General features: G+C 18.4%; 5 protein-coding genes across 5 annotated transcripts; 2 read left to right on the top strand and 3 right to left on the bottom strand.

The window, feature by feature from the left end:
* Positions 1–342: 342 nt before the first annotated feature.
* PRELSG_1125800 (RNA methyltransferase, putative) lies at positions 343–1,611 on the bottom strand (the record flags this gene model as incomplete). Its single annotated transcript, XM_028677535.1, has 1 exon — positions 343–1,611. The coding sequence occupies one exon, from the start codon at positions 1,609–1,611 to the stop codon at positions 343–345; it is 1,269 nt and encodes a 422-aa protein (XP_028533914.1).
* Positions 1,612–2,274: 663 nt separating this feature from the next.
* On the top strand, positions 2,275–2,824 carry PRELSG_1125700 (conserved Plasmodium protein, unknown function; the record flags this gene model as incomplete). Its single annotated transcript, XM_028677533.1, has 4 exons — position 2,275; positions 2,351–2,468; positions 2,567–2,690; positions 2,780–2,824. Coding segments are annotated over 4 exons (288 nt in total).
* Positions 2,825–3,554: 730 nt separating this feature from the next.
* On the bottom strand, positions 3,555–4,966 carry PRELSG_1125600 (conserved Plasmodium membrane protein, unknown function; the record flags this gene model as incomplete). Its single annotated transcript, XM_028677532.1, has 2 exons — positions 3,555–4,538; positions 4,859–4,966. The coding sequence occupies 2 exons, from the start codon at positions 4,964–4,966 to the stop codon at positions 3,555–3,557; spliced, it is 1,092 nt and encodes a 363-aa protein (XP_028533912.1).
* Positions 4,967–6,231: 1,265 nt separating this feature from the next.
* PRELSG_1125500 (leucine--tRNA ligase, putative) lies at positions 6,232–10,086 on the top strand (the record flags this gene model as incomplete). Its single annotated transcript, XM_028677531.1, has 1 exon — positions 6,232–10,086. The coding sequence occupies one exon, from the start codon at positions 6,232–6,234 to the stop codon at positions 10,084–10,086; it is 3,855 nt and encodes a 1,284-aa protein (XP_028533911.1).
* A 1,431-nt stretch (positions 10,087–11,517) lies between these two features.
* Positions 11,518–18,366, bottom strand: ApiAP2 (transcription factor with AP2 domain(s), putative; the record flags this gene model as incomplete). The annotated part of the gene is made up of 1 exon (XM_028677530.1): positions 11,518–18,366. One exon carries the CDS (start codon positions 18,364–18,366, stop codon positions 11,518–11,520), a length of 6,849 nt encoding a protein of 2,282 aa, XP_028533910.1.
* Positions 18,367–20,313: the final 1,947 nt, after the last annotated feature.

Below are 20,313 nucleotides of genomic sequence, written 5' to 3'. Positions count from 1 at the left end.
GAAAGTCTTTTTTTTTTACATAAATATAATAGTTAAAAATTTATTTAATTTATGTAATTTTATTTGAATAGAAACATAATAAATATATGAGAAGTAAAAAGTAATATATTTAAAGTCACGATATAGTATATATAAAATATATAAATTTGTAATTTATAAAAAAAAAAAAAAAAAACAGAAAAAACATACATATATTTTGGTGTACGTAAATATATATATTTAAAATATTAAAAAGAAATTCAAAAGAATAAAAAAAAATAAAATAATAATTATAGTAATGATAATAATATGTAACAAAAATATTATAAAATTTTTGAATTTAAATTTTAAGATAAATGCAAATCATTTAACAAATTTTTTTTTTGTTATGTATCTTTGTGTTTTATATATAAATACATCATCATCATCATTATTTTTTAAATCATTGTATGATAAACAAAAACGATTTTTATATTTTATTTTCTTCAGTAGCAAACTTAAATATATATTTTGAAAATTATTTCCGTCATTTGTATTAAAAGAGTGTACATTTTTTAAAAGATCACTAATAATATTTGTCTTCTGCTTTAGTATATTATCTTCATTATTATTAGTAATGTTTTCAGCTTCTTCCATATTATCACATTCCTTTATAAAATTATTTACATAGATTGTTAGCTGTTCAGAAGAATAAGTTTCATTCTTTAATATATTTTTTATTTCATTAATGATTTCTGTCTTATTTTGAAAGTAGTAACTATTTTCTGTAATTTCCTCTTTAATTTTATTTTTAATTATATTTTTTTCTATAGAATCATTTCTATTTTTTGAACATCTTCTCATTTTTTTACCACTAGGTCGTAAACACGTATTTTCAGTTAATAAAAGTAGCTGACCGATAATTATTAAAAAGGCTGTTTCACATTTTAAAATTCTTTCTGTTAAATAAAAAAAACTAAATCCTAATTTTTTTAACAAATAAATTTCAAGGTCTGAGAAACCTCTTTCACAACCAAGCATTAAAAGAATTTTTCCTTCTTCTTTATTTAAAATAGATAATTCGTTTGAAGCAGTATTTTCTTTAGCATCTGTATGTGCGCACAATTTTATTGTATTATCATCAGCATATTTTTCAATATTCATAAAAAAGGAGCTAAATGAGTAATGTATATAAATTTTTGGAAATTGTGTACACATAGCTTGTTCTAATCCTAATTGAAGTGCATGTTTTATTTCTTCATTTCTAAAAATTTTACTTGACTCATATGATTTATTTGAATACTCTGAAAATACGATAATTATTTTTTTAACTCCAACAGAAGACAATTGTTGTAGTAACTTACTTAAAACTTTGGGTCTTGGTATACACAAAACGACATCTATTGGAAGAAATCTAGATTCTGATTTTTCTAAATGAATAGGTGATAACAACTTTATAATGTAATAATTCTTATTTTCCTCTATTATGGTTCCTTCTCCCTTTCCTTTATTAATTACTCCAACTTTAATTTGTTGATTTAACTGTACTTTTAGTATATTTTTTAAATGATTTGTTTGCCTATTATCTGTTTTGAAAAAAAATTCATTATTAACTTCATAAATACATTTTGAACTAATTAATATTAAATTCATTATTTTTTTTATTTTTTATAATTCATAAAATGCCCCCAAATAATATATATATATTAATTATAATAACAAGTACTTAGAATAATAATTCAAAATACCTAAAATAGGTGAATTACTCCAAAATTGTGTTTTTTATGCATAATGAAAAATAATGCAAGTGCAAATAAAGATAATAAATTAGTACTATCTATAAAATTTATGAACTTATAATGAAGTTACAAAAAATATATATATATATATAATAAATATTTAAAAGAACAAATAAAGATATAAATATATAAACAAATTAATAAATAATTCGTTTAAAAAGTAAAATTAAATCTTAAATAATATAAATTATTACTTAAAAAAGTTGGAATGACTCAAATATTCCAGAAAATTACTACGTGCACTTCATTTAAAATGCATATAAGTAAAAATTTTATTTTTTTATTTAAAAATTGAAATAAAAAATATTATAAAAATAAATTATAAAGGAATTCAATGCAGAAAAGAATTATGTAAACATAAATATATATTCTTTTATAAATATTTTTTTTATTTTGAAGAAGAAATATAGGCATTTTAAAAGAATTCATCTTTTTTTTTATCTAAAGCTAAAACATTTTGTTTAAAAACGTTAAGTGGAAACATAACATTATATGATTTTAATTTGAAATTTTTAAAAGTAAATATTATTAAAATAATTAAAAAATAAAAAAGAATAAAATTTTAACGAATATTCAAATTTTTTATTTTTCAGTGGTTTTTGGAAGTCCATTTAGTGATACTTATCCATCCTTTATATGGAAATCTCTAAAGAAGAGTAGAAAAGATAAAGATATTTTTAATCCCTTTTTTCAAGCTTTAAATAAAACAAAGTATATAAATATATATATATTTTAATTAAAATATTTCTTAACTGTTCATATAATAATTATATACATATAAATATATATATTTTTTTTTTTTTCATAAGAATATACGATCACATATTGAAATATAATACTCGTTATTGGTTGTTTGTTGTTACTGGAGGTTGTGTTACATCTTATTTTTGGGGTATTTGGTTCAATAATAAATGGAAACAAATAAATAAAGGAGTATGAATATAAACATAATTTTATATAATTCTAATAATATGATTATTTTGACTTAAATATTTATTTTTTTAATGTTTCCTTTTTTATAGAAATTATATATTGACTGTCCATATACATATCCAGAAGATGAATAAAAATATAAGATTTTTAATTTATGGGTAGGATAACATTTTAAATTGATTCTTCAAGATGCTTTTAAAATGAATTGAAAAAATACGACCCTTGAAAAATATTAAATATGTTCCTTTTACTTTTTTTTTCATTGCATTATTTTTATTTTAATTTATTAATATTTTTTTTTTTTTTTTTTGTAAAATGCTTTTTTGATACATTTTCGCTTTGCATAAATATAATGGTTAATCACAAAAAAATGAAATAATGAACAATAGAATATAACATTTTAACAAAGTTAATGAAATATATAAAAATATACTTTTATGAACATATTTATTATAGAATTTTAATAACTAATAATAGTATTACAGGGAGTAATATTTCATTTAGTGTAGATTATCATAACTTTGTTATTTTTAAAACAATTTAGGAAAGTATACTTTATCTAAAGATTTTATAAAAAATTATCTTCAATTTAATAAATATGTTTTGGAAAATTTTAAGAAGTTTATAACTTTAGAATAAGTCAAGATTTACGCCTAGAGTTAAAATAATTTAAGGACTGTTGTAAATTTTTTTCATTATTAAAAAAAAAATTTCAAAACAAAAAAGAAGTAAATTAAAAAATATAGGAGACTTATATAAAGAAATAAAATATGAAGTTATAAAAGAAAAATGCAGGCATGCACACTCATTATGATTTATTATTAATTTATGACATATGTGTTTTTTTTTCATATACCTATTTATCTAAATTAATAAATATTCTAGTTCTTTGTAAGAAAAAAATAAATGTAGAGAAGATAAAAATATATAAAAAAATAGTTTTTGTTTTATATATTTCGTTGCACGGGAAAGAAAAAGGATTGTTGATAAATCTACTAAGGAAAAAAGTAAATCTGTTATAACACTAATTTCTCCTATATAAAATGTTTTTCTTTTTACATTTAAATTATTTCTTAAAATATTATTATTGTTATTCTCTTCTTTTTTTTTTGCGTAAAATTTGTTTATTACTTTATATTTGTCTTTTTTTAATGCATTAATTTCCATCAATTTTTCATTAACATTTATATTTTCATTATTTATATTTTCATTATTTATATTTTCATTATTTATATTTTCATTATTTATATTTTCATTATTTATATTTTCACCGCTTATATTTTCACCTCCATTTTTGTCTGTAAGTTTTATAGTTCCCATACTTTCTTTGTTAATTTTTTGGTTTGAATAAGATAACATTTGAGATACATGAAAATTAATACTTGATCTGATAGATGTATATGTTAGTATACTCAAATTTTTTAATATAGATGATAAGGAATATAAAAAATAGTAAAAGTAAAAATTTTTTGAAATATCATATGTAGATAATATATCCAAATATATACTAATAATATAAAATATAGTAGACAAATATCTACATAATTTTATGTTTTTATCTATAAAATGACTTAATTTATATAACCAACATATTTTTAAGATTTTTATAAAAATTTCATTATTCATTAATAGTTGAGTTAATAATAAATTATTCATATTCTTTCTATATAAATATACTTTTGCATTTAAAGAAAATGCACTACTTAAGGAAACGCATATACGTGATAATGATCGAAAAAAAAAGTAATTCTTAAAATTAACATTTTCTAATGGTTCTACTATTCTTTTTAAAAAGCGTGGGTATAAATAAATCTTTAAAGATCTTATATTTTTTCTATGCACATGATTCTATTTAAAAAATAAGAAAAAAAAAAAAAAGAGGAAATATTTTTTAAAATTATAAAAAAATATATATTAGTTAATAAATAAAAATATTTAAATATATCAAAACTTCTATATTAAATATGCAAGTAATTTAGGACAAAAAAAAAAAAAAAAAAGAAAAAAAAACGTCACGCATATGTGTAAAATATAAAAGCAAAAAAAAAAAATTATTATATAAAAATTAATAAATGTATAAATGTGTATTCAAAATACAATAAAATAATTAAAAAAAAAATTAATATATTACATGAATTAAATTTTTTTTATTTTTTTTCAGGAATTACATAATTAATAGAAGTTAATTTTAATGCTTTTATATTTGCTTTCATTACAAAGGAAAAAGACGTATAAGGCAATAACATGAATAAGAGGAATAACAGCAATATTTTCATTTTAAAAATTTAAGAAATGAAAAAGAAAAAATTTCTAAATACATCTTTACAATTTTTTTTATATAATATCTACAAAGTAATAAATCATTGAATAATAAAAAAAAAGAAGAATGAAAAATAAACAATTTTATGGTAGAATTTTAAATTCTACAAATACGAGGAAATATAAAAGTAGCAAATAAAACTATTTTAAAGTCTATTAAAAAAAAGGATAATTATATTAATTTAATCTCACCGAATATTTTCTTTGCCTACTTATTAAATACATAAAAAATTCTAATGGATAAAGCCTAAGTAAACATATATGAAAATTAAAGTTTATAATGAAAAAAAAAAAAAATATAAAATTATAAATTGCATATATACCACACTAAAAAAAAATATTTCTCCCTAACTTTAAAAAAAGTTATAAGAGAAAGAAATCAATATGTAAGTTAAAAAAAGAAAAAAGAATGTACTAAAAAACAAGTATATGTAAGAATACAAAAATATAATTTAAAAGAGTATATATCTTTATATGTATTTATATGTCATGCAGAAAAAACATAGAGTACGTAGAATAAAAAAAAAAAAAATTTTAAAAAGAAAAAGAATACAATTAAGAAAAAAAAAAAAAAGGTAAAAGTTAGGGGGGAAAAAAAAAAAATAAGAACTTTAAAAAAAAGTAGAAAAAATGAACTACTAAATAAGAATGAGAAGAAAATAAAGTAAAATATAAATTAACAATCTTTTATATAATATAAAATTAATAAATAAATTTTTATAAAAAAATTTTATAATTTTTTGAAACTAGCATTTATGAAACATTAGCCTTTATATATTACACTTTTTTTTTTTTGTTCATGCCTTTTTATTAAATTTTATTTTTTAAATTAATTTTTACAAAAATAATTTTTTTTTTTTTATACATATATTATTCTAATATAAAAGGGTATTTTTAAAGAAAATTTTGTATTATAATTTTATAGGATTTTATTTATATATTTATGTAAATATATTTTGAAGATATTTCGTGTTTTCTTTATATTATTTGTTTTGTTTTTTGTTATAATTAATATATATATATATATTTATTTATTTATTTAAAATTAAGTTTTAAATTTAATAATTACTTGAGAATAATATTTCTGCTGTTTTGTCACATTTTGTTATTTTATATGTATGTATATATATAATATATATATATATATATATATATATATATATATATATATATATATATATATATATATATATATATATATATGTAAATTTTTAATTTAAATATGGCACGTCGTATGAATTTATTAAATATAGAAAAAAATATTCAGAATTTATGGAAAGAGCATAATATATATGAAAAAGATTTTGTTGATAACAATGAACAAAAATTTACAGGGAATTTTCCTTATCCTTATATGAATGGATTATTACACATAGGTCATGCTTTTACTTTAAGTAAATTAGATTTTTTAGTTAGATATAAAAATATGATATGTGATAATGTGTTACTACCTTTCTCATTTCATTGTACTGGTACACCAATTGTTGTATGTGCTGATAAAATAAAGAATGAGACAAGAAATATGATAAAAAATGAAATAGAAAAAAATGAAATAACAAGTAATGAAGAAAAAAAAAAAGATGATGGAGAAAATAATAAAAAGAATGTAGATGTGACTGTGTTTCGATCAAATAAAAGTAAAGCTCAATCAAAAGATTCGAAGCAGACTACTCAATGTGAAATTATGAAACAAATGGATATAAAGGATGAAGAAATCCATTTATTTCAAAACCCAGAACATTGGTGTTATTACTTTTCTTCTAAAGCTAAAGAACACTTAAATTCGTTTGGCCTCTGTTGCGATTGGAGAAGATCATTTATTACTACTAATATTAATCCTTATTATGATAAGTTTGTTAATTGGCAATTTAATAGATTATATAAAAAAAATCTTATATATTATGGTAGTAGAATTACTATATTTAGTAGAGTTAACAACCAAGCTTGTGCTGATCACGAAAGATCAGAAGGAGAGGGAGTAAAATGCCAGGAGTATACATTAATTAAAATATATGTTCATGATAATAAAGAATTTTTTGACATTTTTATGAAGAATTTAAATTTTACTACTACATTTGATGAAAAAGAAGAATATTTAAAAAATCAAATTTTTGATGAAAAATTTTTTGAAAAAAAAAAGATTATTTTATTAGGAAGCACTCTAAAACCAGAAACAGCTTATGGTCAGAATTACACTTTTATAAACCCAAATGAATATTATTATGTAACTTTTGGATTTGACAAACAAATGCTACATTATGGAAACAAAAATTACGTAAATAATATATTAAGCAAGGAAGGAATAATAAAAAGATGTGAAAATATTTATATTTGTTCGGAGAATAGTTTATATAATTTGGCCTATCAAGGAATAATTCCATTATTGTTAAATGAGAGCAAATGTACAAACGAAAATAACAACAATAATAATAAGTTTGATAAATTGAATAATTTTAGTGATATTTTTATTTTAAACAAATTAAAAGGAGAACATCTTGTTGGTTTAAGAACATACACTAATTTATCCAAAATAAAAAATTTATATATTTTGCCAATGACTACTATTAAAATGAATATATCTACTGCTATTGTTCCATGCGTGTCAAGTGATAGTACAGATGATTATGCATGCTTAGAAGATATAAAAAAAAAAAAAAATTATTATTGTGAAAAATACAACTTAAAAGAAGAATATTTAAACAATGAAAGTTTTTCGTGTGTAGAATTACCAGATATTGGAACGAATAGTGGAAAATACTTTTATGAATTAGAAAAAATTTCTTCTTATAAGGATGCAAAATTACAAAAAATCAAAGAAGTTTTATATAAAAAGCAGTATTTTGAAGGAATAATGAAAGTGGAACCTTACTATGGTATGAAAACATTCAACTGTAGAAAATTAGCAAAGCAACATATTATTAAAAACAATGAAGGGTTTTTATATAACGAACCTGAAGTTTTAGTAATAGATAGAAATAATGTTAAATGTATTGCAGCACTATGTAATCAATGGTATATTAATTATGGAAATTTGGAATTTAAAAAAGACGTTTTAATACAATTAAAAAAGAGTAATTTTCAAACATATAATGATGTTTTATATAAGCAATTACAACATGTTATTTTTTGGCTAGATGATTGGTCATGTAGTAGATCATACGGATTAGGTACATATATGCCTGATTTTAATAATTCCAAAAAAAATTATGCAAATGATGAATCTCTCGAAAAAAAAAAAAATAGTGAAGAAATAGAAGTTGAAAAGATAAATCAAAACATTAGGGAAAATAATGTAAATGAAATGAAACATACTTCAAATATCCCAAATGAAGAAAATACAAAAGAAAAAGAATTAATTGAAAGTTTGTCTGACTCAACTATATATATGGCTTACTACACTATAAGTCATTTTTTACAAGGAAGTGTAGACGGAAAAACTAGGGGTTCATTGGATATTGATGTAAGTGATATAAATGATGAATTTTTCGATTACGTTTTTGATATTAGTGATGATACAAGTAAAATAAGTAAAAATATAAGCAAAGAAAAATTACTTAAAATGAGAAGAGAATTTCAATATTGGTATCCATTTGATATAAGAATATCAGGAAAGGATTTGATTTTCAATCATTTAACTATGGCTTTATTCAATCATGTAGCTGTATGGGGGAAAAAAGTATATAATACAAATAAAGAATATTTAGAAGAAAAAAGTATATTAGATAGACAAAATGAAATATTAAATGAAATAGAACAATTGAATTTAGATAATTATGAAACTATCAAATATTTTCCTAAATCATTTTTTTGCAATGGGCATGTTTTAATTAATAAAGAAAAAATGTCTAAAAGTAAAGGAAATTTTATAACAATTGAAAAAAGTATATCTTTATATACAAGTGATGGTACGCGAATTGCTTTAGCTGATGCAGGTGATTCAATAGAAGATTCTAATTTTAACACAGATACGGCAAATAGCGCTATCATGAAATTATATAATTTAATAAATTTTTGTATAGAAACAAAAAATAATGTATATATATTTAGATGTGGGGAAAAAACATTTAATGATTTAATATTTGAAAATGAAATAAATTACTTGACCAATAAATGTAAAGAATCATATGAAAAATTATTATTTAGGGATGTATTAAAATATGGATTCTATGATATGCTTTTAAAAAGAGATACGTACAGAATTATGTGTGATAAAATTCATATGCATAAAGAAACTGTTAATTTTTTTATTGAAAGAATATGTATCATTATTAACCCAATTATACCACATGTAACTGAACATATATGGACATATATCTTAAAAAAAGAAAAGTTCTTGATAAAACAAAAATGGCCATCTAATGATAATACAAATTTTTCTATTGTTATGCACAAACAATATAATAATTTATTAAATGTTGTAGAAAACTTTCGAAAATCTTATGATAAAGTTATCAATAAAAGTAATAAGCAAAAAAAAAATAATCAGAATGATTCCAATGAAAAAAATAATATTAAAAATAAAATGAATGAAATAAAATGTAATAATTTAAATGACATAGAAAAGAATAAAAACACAAAAAGAAATGATGTTGAAAATGATATGATTGAAAACAATGAAGAAAATTATAAAGAAGATGAAGAAGAAGGTTTGAAATTCAAAGCAATAGTTTATGTTGCAAGAGAATATAATGATACACAAAAAAAAATTATTGAAATTTTAAATAATATTATAAACAGTAGTGAAGACAAAAAATTACCAGCAAATTATATAAATTTACTTGTACAAAATGAATATGTCAATAATCTACCAAAAAATGAAAAGAAGGATATTTTAAGTTTTGCTACATTTTTGGTTAAAGACAATGTCACATTAAATAATAATCAATATGAATTAACTCTTCCATATGATGAAATTCAATTAATAAAAAAGAACGTAGATTTTATTAAAAGAAGTTTACATTTAGGAGATATTCAAGTTTTAGAAAACACCAAAAAGTGTGAAATTGATAGTACAGATATTCATAAATTAGCAAACCCTGGAAATCCATCTATTTTTATACATAAAATCGAAACATAAAAAAGAATTAAAATAAAATAAATGAAATAATTATGAAGTAAAAATGTATAATAAAAAAAAAAATTAAATTTAATATTAGAAGCAATAAGAAAAAAAAAATTGTGTAGAATATATTATTAGCAATAATATTTAATAATCATAAAAATTTATTAGTAGTCCTATACTTATTTAAAATAAATTTAACATATTAATTATATAATATGAATATTTATTGATGTAAAAAAGAAATATATATATATATATATATATATATATATTTTTAAAAACGAAAAAATCAAATGATTTTTTTTAAAGTTACATATTTATGTATATTTTCTTTCTAATACAAAATTATATTATATATACTTTGTTTATATTTTCTTTTTATATATTTATATTAAATATAAGAATATAATATATTAATACATTTTTTTTTTTTTTATTTTATTTCATGATATAGCATTACATGATATTTATTTTAATTCAAGAGGGTAAAATAAAAAAAATAAAAAATTGAAATGTTTAAAATATGTTAATGTACTTTTTAATTTTTAATGAATTCAATAATACCCTAATTTTTACTAAGAATTAAAAAAAAAAAAATTTTCTTAGAATAATTCTTAATGAAACTAAATTTTTTCATAATAAAACATCAATTAATTTCTTTATAAAAAAAATATGATAATATATTTACCAAAAGACATTTTAGAAGTATTTTTTTTCTTTTTTTTTTTTCGTTTTCAATGCTATAGAAACACAATATATTTTTATGTCAATATATGAACAAATTTATAAATTTACTTTATCACCGTAAAATAGGAAAATTCAAGCTTTTTCCATATTTAAGGTTAGTATTTCTTTTCAAGTTTTAATCTTAATAATTATAAAAAAAAAAAAATAAATAAATAAACAGGATAAAATAATATAAATTGAGTATAAAGAATAAAAGAAAGCGGCATTGTATAATAAATGGTTTTTAACAGTAAATTTTAAGATCAATTATTAATATATATATATATATAATAAGTTTTATTAAAATTAACATAATCAGTAGACAAATTTATCGTAAAAAAAAACAAATTTTTTTTTAAAAAGTTACCCATTTTTTAAAATTAACGAAACTTTTTTGAGTATTTTAAAAAAAAAGTGCAAATAAATATTTTTTTATTTTGATATTTAAAAAAAACATAAAAAATTTTACATCAGTCTATAAAATAAATAAACTGTATCATATTTAACATAAAAAATTATAATATTTCCCATGCTAAACAAAAATAAATAAAAAATATATATACATATATATATATATATTATTTTTAAACATTATAATAGAATTAAAAAAAATACTATGAATATATATTAATAATAATATACATATATAGTATTTTTATTTTATTATTATTTTTTTTTTATATTTGTTTAGGTATTTTTTATGGGCATATTTCCATATATTTAATTTTCAAAAATATGTTGCTTACAGCAAACATCTTTTTTATTACATGAATCAAAAATGTTATTTTTAAATTGGTAAAATGATTTAATATAATCATTTATATTATTTTCTTTTAAAAAATTAAGATTATCAATTACACATGAAGAATTTTCAGTTTTTAAATGATTTTTATTTTTATATCTATCTTGGTTTTCGTTTAAATTGTTGTTACCACTTTGTATTATATTTTCTTGGCATTTCATTTTTTTATTTAAAGATATGGGTAATTTTTTTATTCTATTATCTTCAATGTTGCCACATTTATTATTTGTAGAATTATTAATTAATAAATTATTAAATTTATTTCCGTTTTTTGAATTATTGAAATTTGATTTTAATGATCCATTATAACATAAAATGTTATTTTCATTATTATTATTTCTATGATTATTTTCATTATCACTATTATTATTATTATCTCTGCTATTAATGTATTTTTTTTCTTTAACTTCCTTAATAAAATTTTTTATTAACTCGAAACTTTTTTCGTTAATAATTAAATTTGATTTATTATAAGCTTCAAGTTTATTTTTGTAGTTATTTTCAACTCCTTTAATATCTTTTTTCAAAAAATTATTATATGCATTATTGTAATACATGCTTTGATATTCTTCATTTAAATTGTTTTTTTTATATTGACAATTTCTGATTATATTATTCTTTTCTTGTTCTTTTTCTTTTACATTTTCAGATATAACACTGTGATTTTCTTTATTAATGTTATTATTTTTTTTAGAGTCAAATAAATCATGAAAAAAAATATTCATTATTCTCCTTTTCTTATTATTAATATTATTTTTAATAAATTTTTCTATGCTATTTTCAATATCGTTATTCATACTACATTTTATCTCATCATCTCCTCTGCTTATTTTATAATCCTTTCCTTCAAAATTATATATATCCTTTATTTTCATTTCATTATCGATATATACTTTATTAATATCATTACCAGTAACACAATTATTCTCATTATTATAATTAGCATCTTCGTCCCCATTATCATTAATGTAAATCTTGAATTTTTCTTTACTTTCAGCAATATCTTTTTTGCTATATTTTAAGGTAGTTTCGTTGCCATTCGTTTCATAGTTTTTTATTTCATTATTCATTTTATTTTCATTATTTCCTTCATTTAACAATTTCTCTTCATTTAAAATAAAAATTTTATTATAAAAATTGCAATATTCACAGCAATAATTATTTTTATTTTCTTTTACGACATCCATCTTATTATTCTGAAAAAACGGAACACTGTCTCCCTCTATACATTTATCCGTTGTGCATACATTTTTGTTTTCCTTTTTAAATTCATCATTTATATTGTCAATATAAGAACAGTAAAAACAATTTGAATCATCTTTTCTCTCAGGTAATACAATCTTAATGATATTATTAAAAGTATCACATTTTATTTGATTTAATTTTTTACTTTCTTGAAAGATTTCATTAAAGTTATTTATTTTCTCATTAGAAAAGGTTTTGTTTTTTGTACTAAAAATATAATTTTTATTTTCCTTTTTATTATTTTTAATATCATTTTTAGGAGACAAAGAATCATTAGATGAGATAAAATTGTTATTACAATTTTTATAATCACATTCACTGTTAACTTTATTATCATTTTTAAAAATGATTTTATTCATATAATCATATGATAAATTATCCGGAAAAAAGTTATTATTATTATTTTCTCTATAAATTACATTATTATCCTCTTTTTCATAAAATAAATTTTTTTCTGAAGAATTTAACTTTGAAGACTTGTCTGAGAACGAATGAAATAATTCACATGTTTCTATTAAATTTAATTGATTTTTTTTTAATTGATCTTTTAAATAATTTTCTTCGTTAATAACTTCCTTATTGCATTTATTTTTTTTATTAGATAGAGAACAACATATACAACAATTTTCATCTGGTAAAATCGAACATAACGAAGAACTGTTTTTACATAAACTTGGGCATGTTGAAACGTTACTTAATCTTTTTGTATTATTACTGTTATTACTGTTGTAAAACATATTTTTCTGATTTTTGTAATAATAAGAGTCATTTAAAATTTCTGAGTTATCTTTAACATCATAAGAAATGTTTTTGCTTATATTATATTTATTTGCACAGTAAATAGCATATAAATAAGCATTACCTCCATTAGAATTTTTATGACATGTTTTATTATTCAATTTAAAACTATTTAAAACAGATTCTTTATTTAATAATTCTATAAATTTGTCATTAATACTAGAATACTTTATTTTATCTAAATTGTTAATTTTGTTTTTTATATATATTGATTTCTTTAGTTCTATTAGTGAGTTATTAAATTCATTGATTTCATTTTTACTGGATAATTTCTCTAAATTTAAAGAAGGCTGATTTAAATTATTAAGAGATGAATTTTTAAAAGGATCAGAATTGTCTGTAATACTTTTATTTTCATTAATAATACTATTATTTTTAATGACATCATTTTTGTTATCGTAATCATTATATTTGTTACTATTATTACTACAATTACTTTGAAAACTATCAAAATTAGTTATACTACTTTTCTGTGTTTTAGTTTTATTATTTATACAATTTTTATTTCTTTCATTATTTAATTCTTTACTGTCACAATCAGATATATGGAAATTATTTAGTATATCCTTATTATATGATTTGTTTCCTTTTGTTTTTATTACATCTTTTAATATTTGCTTACTACATGTTTTTTTTATTGCATTTATATTTTCTTTATTTATATTATTATTGATACCTTTTAAAGGATGTTCTTTTCTAGATGGATTGAAAAAAATGACTTTTTCATTATTATTGTTATTATTGTTATTATTATTATTATTAATATTATCAATATTATTATTATAGATAACATTATTATTATTATCATTATAACGATTACAAGTATTAATATTATTAACACCATTATTATCGTTATTACTTTTACTACCAATGCTATTAATACTGTTATTTTTATTATCCTTATCATTATTATTATTAGTAATAATAGTTTTAATATTATTATTATAATTAGTATCAGCATCAGTACTAATATTAGTTTTGGTATTAATATTGGTATAAGCATTAATATTTGTATTGCTATTAGTATTATTACTATTATTAATATTAAAATTTTTATTATTATTACTATTATTACCATTATCATTATTATTATTATTACTACTATTATTATTATTATTATTATTACTATTATAATTATGATTATGATTATGATTATTATTATTATGATTATTATTATTATTATTATTATTAATATTATTATTAATATTATTGTTATTATTATTACGATAATTATTATTATTATTATTATTAATATTATTAATATTATTATTCATATCTTTATTATTATTATTGTTGTTGTTGATATTATTATTATTATTATTATTATTATTATTATTATTATTATTATTATTATTATTATTATTATTATTATTATTATTATAATCTCCATTATCATTATTATTATCAGTATAATTATTATTATGAATATTATTATCATTATTATTATAATGCTCTATTTTTTTTTCATTCTTTAAATATTTTAAAGATGTTTCTTCTTTAATTGTAAAAAGATTATCTAAAAAGCACTCGTTCAACTTGTCTAATAAATCCTCCTTGTTTTGTTTGCTATCGTAATTGTTTATGATATTTTTTATTTTATTAAGAAAATTCTCATCCTTATAGTTATTTAAAAGAAAATTATTAATTTTATTTATATCTTTATAAAATTCTTTTGTATTTTTTTCTTTACTTTCTTCATTTATTTCTTCCTCATTTTCGTGGGACATTTTTTTTTTTTTTTTTTTTGTTAAAAGCTCTTGTAATTTATTTTCATTTATATCACTAATACTTAGTCTTGATCTTTTGGTCTTTTCTGCAATGTACTTTCCACATAATATCCATCTGAATAAAAATAAAATGGATATTTTTTTACTAATTAAATAACCAAAATATTTACAAGAAATTGTTTTTAGCCTCATACTTCCTTTATATCTATATCTAACTCGAAATTCTTGATTATGAGGATGAAAATGGGGTTGCCACATAGTATCAACAGCATCGTAATTTATTTTTCTATTTTTTTGTTGTCTTACTTTTTTTTTATTTATTGGAAGTTCATTGTTTTTTTTGAATTCCAATTCTCTGTCTTTCTTTGAATTTTTTTCTGAGAGAATTTCTTCTTCGCTTGATTCACCAAAGCAAAACAATAAATCACTATTTTTAAAATCTTCGTGTTTTAATATATATTGATTTAGAAAAAATGTTATTTTAAAATGATTCCTCTTAGCCTTTATATTTATTTTAGAAATATCAATATCATCATTTTCCATTATATAGTTAATATACTTTTGGATTTCCTCGTTAATAATCCCATCCTCATTTCCGTTATTATGTTCATCAATACTATAAGGTGTTTCTTTTTTATCTAAATCATTATCTCTTTTATTTTTGTTCTTTAAATTATTTTTTTCAATTACTATATCATCATTTCTCTTTAATTTTTCCATTTTTTCTTTATTAAAATTTTTTTTATTTTGTTCGTTTAATTTTTCATTATAATCTATCTTTTCTAAATTTGCTATAATTTCTATTTCTGATGATATATGATTTTTAAATATTTTATTTTCTTGTCTTATTGTGTATCTTTCATCGTTTTCAAAATTTTTTTCATTTTTATTTTCCTCATTAATTTCACCTTTTTTATCATAATCATTTATTTCTTTTTTAAAACTATTAAATTCGTCTTTTTTATTCTCTTTTTCCTTATTTTTTTCAATATAATTATCAATATTCTCTTTTGTTTCATTAATCTTTCCTCTTTCTTTGACTAATTCATTAACTTTGAAGTAAATTTTACTATTTTTTTCTTTATTTTCTTTTTCTTCTTTCTCTTCTGTTTTCTCTTTTTCTTTTATTATTTTATTAATGTATGCATTTGCTTGTTTTTCTTTTATATTATTATAATGAATATCTTCTTTTCCTTCATTTGTCTTTGAAATAATTTCATTTATATTCTCTGCAGCACTTTCATTGTTCTGTTTACTGAATTCTGTAAATAAATTTTTTTTTTTTTGATAGTTTTTTTCCATTTCATTTTTACTTCCTTTATCCTTTTCATTCTCCTGATTATTCTTGTTCTCATTTTCTTCTGATTCTACTTTGATGTTTTTTAATAAAATAGGGCTATTGTTTGAGATATATTTCTTTTTACAATAATTGTTTTCATATAGTGGCGTGTAATTCATTTCTTTCTTTTTGCTTTTGTTATCTATTATAGAAATTGAAGAATTTTCCTGATTTTTTAATGAATTTTGAATAATATGATGATGCATTTTATCTAATCCATTTTTTTTCTTATCTGATAAATCGTCTTTGTTTTCTTTTATGTAGAAGTTTATTTTGCTATCCTTTTTATTCCAACATGTTTCTTCTTGTTGTACTTCATTTTTAACTATATTTAAAGTATTTTTATAAGTACCAGAATTAAATGTTATATCTACCTGATTGTCAAATATTCTTCTGCTTTTTTCTTTTGAAAATTTTTTTTTTTCTAATTTTCCATTTTGATTATTCCTTTTAAAATATTCTAACTGTTTTTCTCGATTATTAATGATTTCGTTTATATTTTTATTAGGAAGATTTTTTTGATCTAAATTTATTTTTTCTTTATTTTTTTTTTTTTTTGCATGCTCATACTGTTTCTCATCATTGTCAGTATACACATCAACATTCTTATTTTCATTCAACATATTAAACATATTAATTTTTTCTTTTTCTTTATCACTAGAGATAATCATTGTGGAACTTAATTTTTTACTGTTTCTTCTTTTTATTTTATTTTTTTTTTTTTTTACTTTTTTTTTATTAAAAAGTTCGACATATATTTGTTCTTTTTTTAAATGAAGAGGAAAATTATCACTTGTATAATCGTGTTTATGAAATGATGAATTAAAATTATTATTTTTTTCTTCCCAATTAATACATTTGGAAGAGCTTAGTTTGAGTAAATTGTTAGTATCATCTATAGTTAAATTTTCTTTTTTATCTTTTTTAGTATTTTCAGTTTTTAGATAATTAAAAGTATTTTTTTTTATTTTTGAATTTATATTTTTTTTTCTATCTATATTTTTTAAATAATCGTCATCTAAAAGTTTATTATTTTCTACTTCGTTGCAGTAAAAATCGAAATTTGTATTCTCATTAAATTGTTCAGAATCATTTTTGCCTTTGATAAAATTATCTTTGAAATTACTATAATTGTTGTTCTCTTTTATATTATTATCAATTGTATACTTTTTTAGAAATTTTTTTTTTTTTTTAATATTTTTACTCTTAAAGTTCATTTTTTTATACAAACGATACTTATTCATAAAACCATTACAAATCATATTTTTTCTATTTTTACGCATATCGAGTAAATGCAATGTATTATTTTTTTTATTTCTTTGCTTACATGCGCGAAAATAACTCGTAACTTGATCTTTAACTTTTTTTGAATAACTGTTATTCTTTATAGTGTTGAAATTACAATATTTATTAATTTCACTTGTAATATTTTTTTTTTCGATATTTTTGTTCAAGTCGCTTTTTTTATCATAATATTCATTATTCATAATATTTTTATTCTCATCACATTTCACTTCATTTTTAAAAGTTTCACTTGTTTCTTTATTTGTTAAAAACCAATTACTATTTGATAGAATATTATTTTTATATGCATTATTATTATTATTGTTGAAATCTTCTGGAATTAAGTTAACCGATTTAATATTTTTTTTTTTCATCGAATACTCATTTTCAGAATTAGAGCATATATTGTTTGATGTTACATTTTTGGATACATTGTGCTTTTTATCAAAATTTTCATCATAAAACAAATTGTTATTTTTCTGTAAGATTGAAAAATCTTCAATACAACTCTTGATACTACCTGGTGAAGTTTTTTTATCTTCAATTTTCAAATTTTTCCTTTTGTGATCCAAGTTCTATAGAAAAAAAAAAGATAAAAAGATATAAAATGAAATAAAAAAAACATATTTTGTTATTAAAATTTTTATATTTCAATGCATGTAAAAAGCGGTAATATATTATAAAATGTCTATTAATTGCATGAAAAAAAAGGAATATAGGTATGTGGACATATATATATATGCATAAAATATCCTATTTTTTCATAAATATTTATTTTTATTTATTTTTATTTATACTAAAACAAAAGATGAATTAAGAAAATTTTCCATTTTTATAAGATAATTAAAAAAAAAAAATGATAAATAAATTAAGAAGAAACGTATAGAAAAGTGTTTTTTCACAAAAATTTCTTTTCATCAATTTTTTATAATTATCATTGATTAATTAAAAAAAACTTTTTACATATCAAAAAAGGTTTAAGATAAAAAACAATCTTTTTAAATTCTATAAAAGGAATAAACTGTAGCAGAAAAATTGTTTTGAAAAATCTTATATTTCAAGTGTTTTAAAACAATAATATATTGCATCTATGCATACACAATTATGTCTTCGTATATACATATGTTTCTTTTATAATTTATAAAAAGATTATACTTTTTTTTATATTAAAAATTTTTTGTTTGTGCTTTATTTGCTTGCATCATTTTTTTTAAGTATATGAATATATAAATTTACATGTAGTTTCGAATATATAGACATATATTTATTTATATGCATATGTAATATTTTTAAATAAATCATAAAGTTACTTAGCATAAAAGTTTAAAATTCTTTAATAATTTTTTGTTTCTTTTTAAATAAGTATAAATAAAATAAACAAAATAATTTTAAAGTGTATGTTTTCAACACTTGCAAAAGAAATATATACATATATATAAAACAACACAATATATATATTAAAATATAAAGTATGCAGTTAATGTAATAACATTATAGAAAAATAATATCTTAAACATTTAAAAGATTGTTTAAACAAAATTTCATTTAGAAACAAAAAAAAAAATAAAATAAAACAAAACGAGTAAAATTACTTTAAAGCTATTTTATATAAGTGGTATCTTTTATTTTCATTTAAATTTAGTTATAAAAAATAAACTTAAAAATATATATATATTTAGTATATGCATATAATATATATATATATATATATATATATATATATATATATATATATATATATATATATATATATATATATATATATATATATATATTTATAAAGTTAACAACATCTAAAATTTGAAATTTCATTAAAATATATGCACATATTATCTGTAAAGTGTACATTAAAAAGTATAAAAAATAAAAAATTTCTGCTAATATATTGTATAAATGTATTTATTTGACATAAACAAAGATTATTAATTAAAAAAATATAGTGTTAATAGTTTTTTCATATATATTTAAAACGAGTTATATTTTTTTAATTTACATATTATGTCTTTATAATAAAAATAAAAAATTCTATAATTATTAAAACAAGTACTTTATATAATTTAAAAAAAAAAAAAAATAAAAGTGAAAAATTAATAGAATAAAATTAAATTAATTCATTTCTAATTTTTATAAATGATAATTCTTATAATTTTAAATATGAAGGTATTAATATTTTTGAATGTACATAAGACCTTTAATAAAAAGAAATATTTTATTCTTTATAATAAAAAATTTTTAGCATAAAATAAAAAAGAATGTAATTTCATTTACTTTTTCTTTGAAATAATTAAATGGTATTTAACAAAAAAAAAAAAAAAAAAAAA

The sequence above is a fragment of the Plasmodium relictum genome, assembly GCF_900005765.1.
Source record: "Plasmodium relictum strain SGS1 genome assembly, chromosome: 11".
NCBI classification, from domain to species: domain Eukaryota; phylum Apicomplexa; class Aconoidasida; order Haemosporida; family Plasmodiidae; genus Plasmodium; species Plasmodium relictum.
The sequence above is the reverse complement of the archived record's forward strand: the minus strand, read 5'-3'. Positions and strand labels throughout refer to the sequence as shown.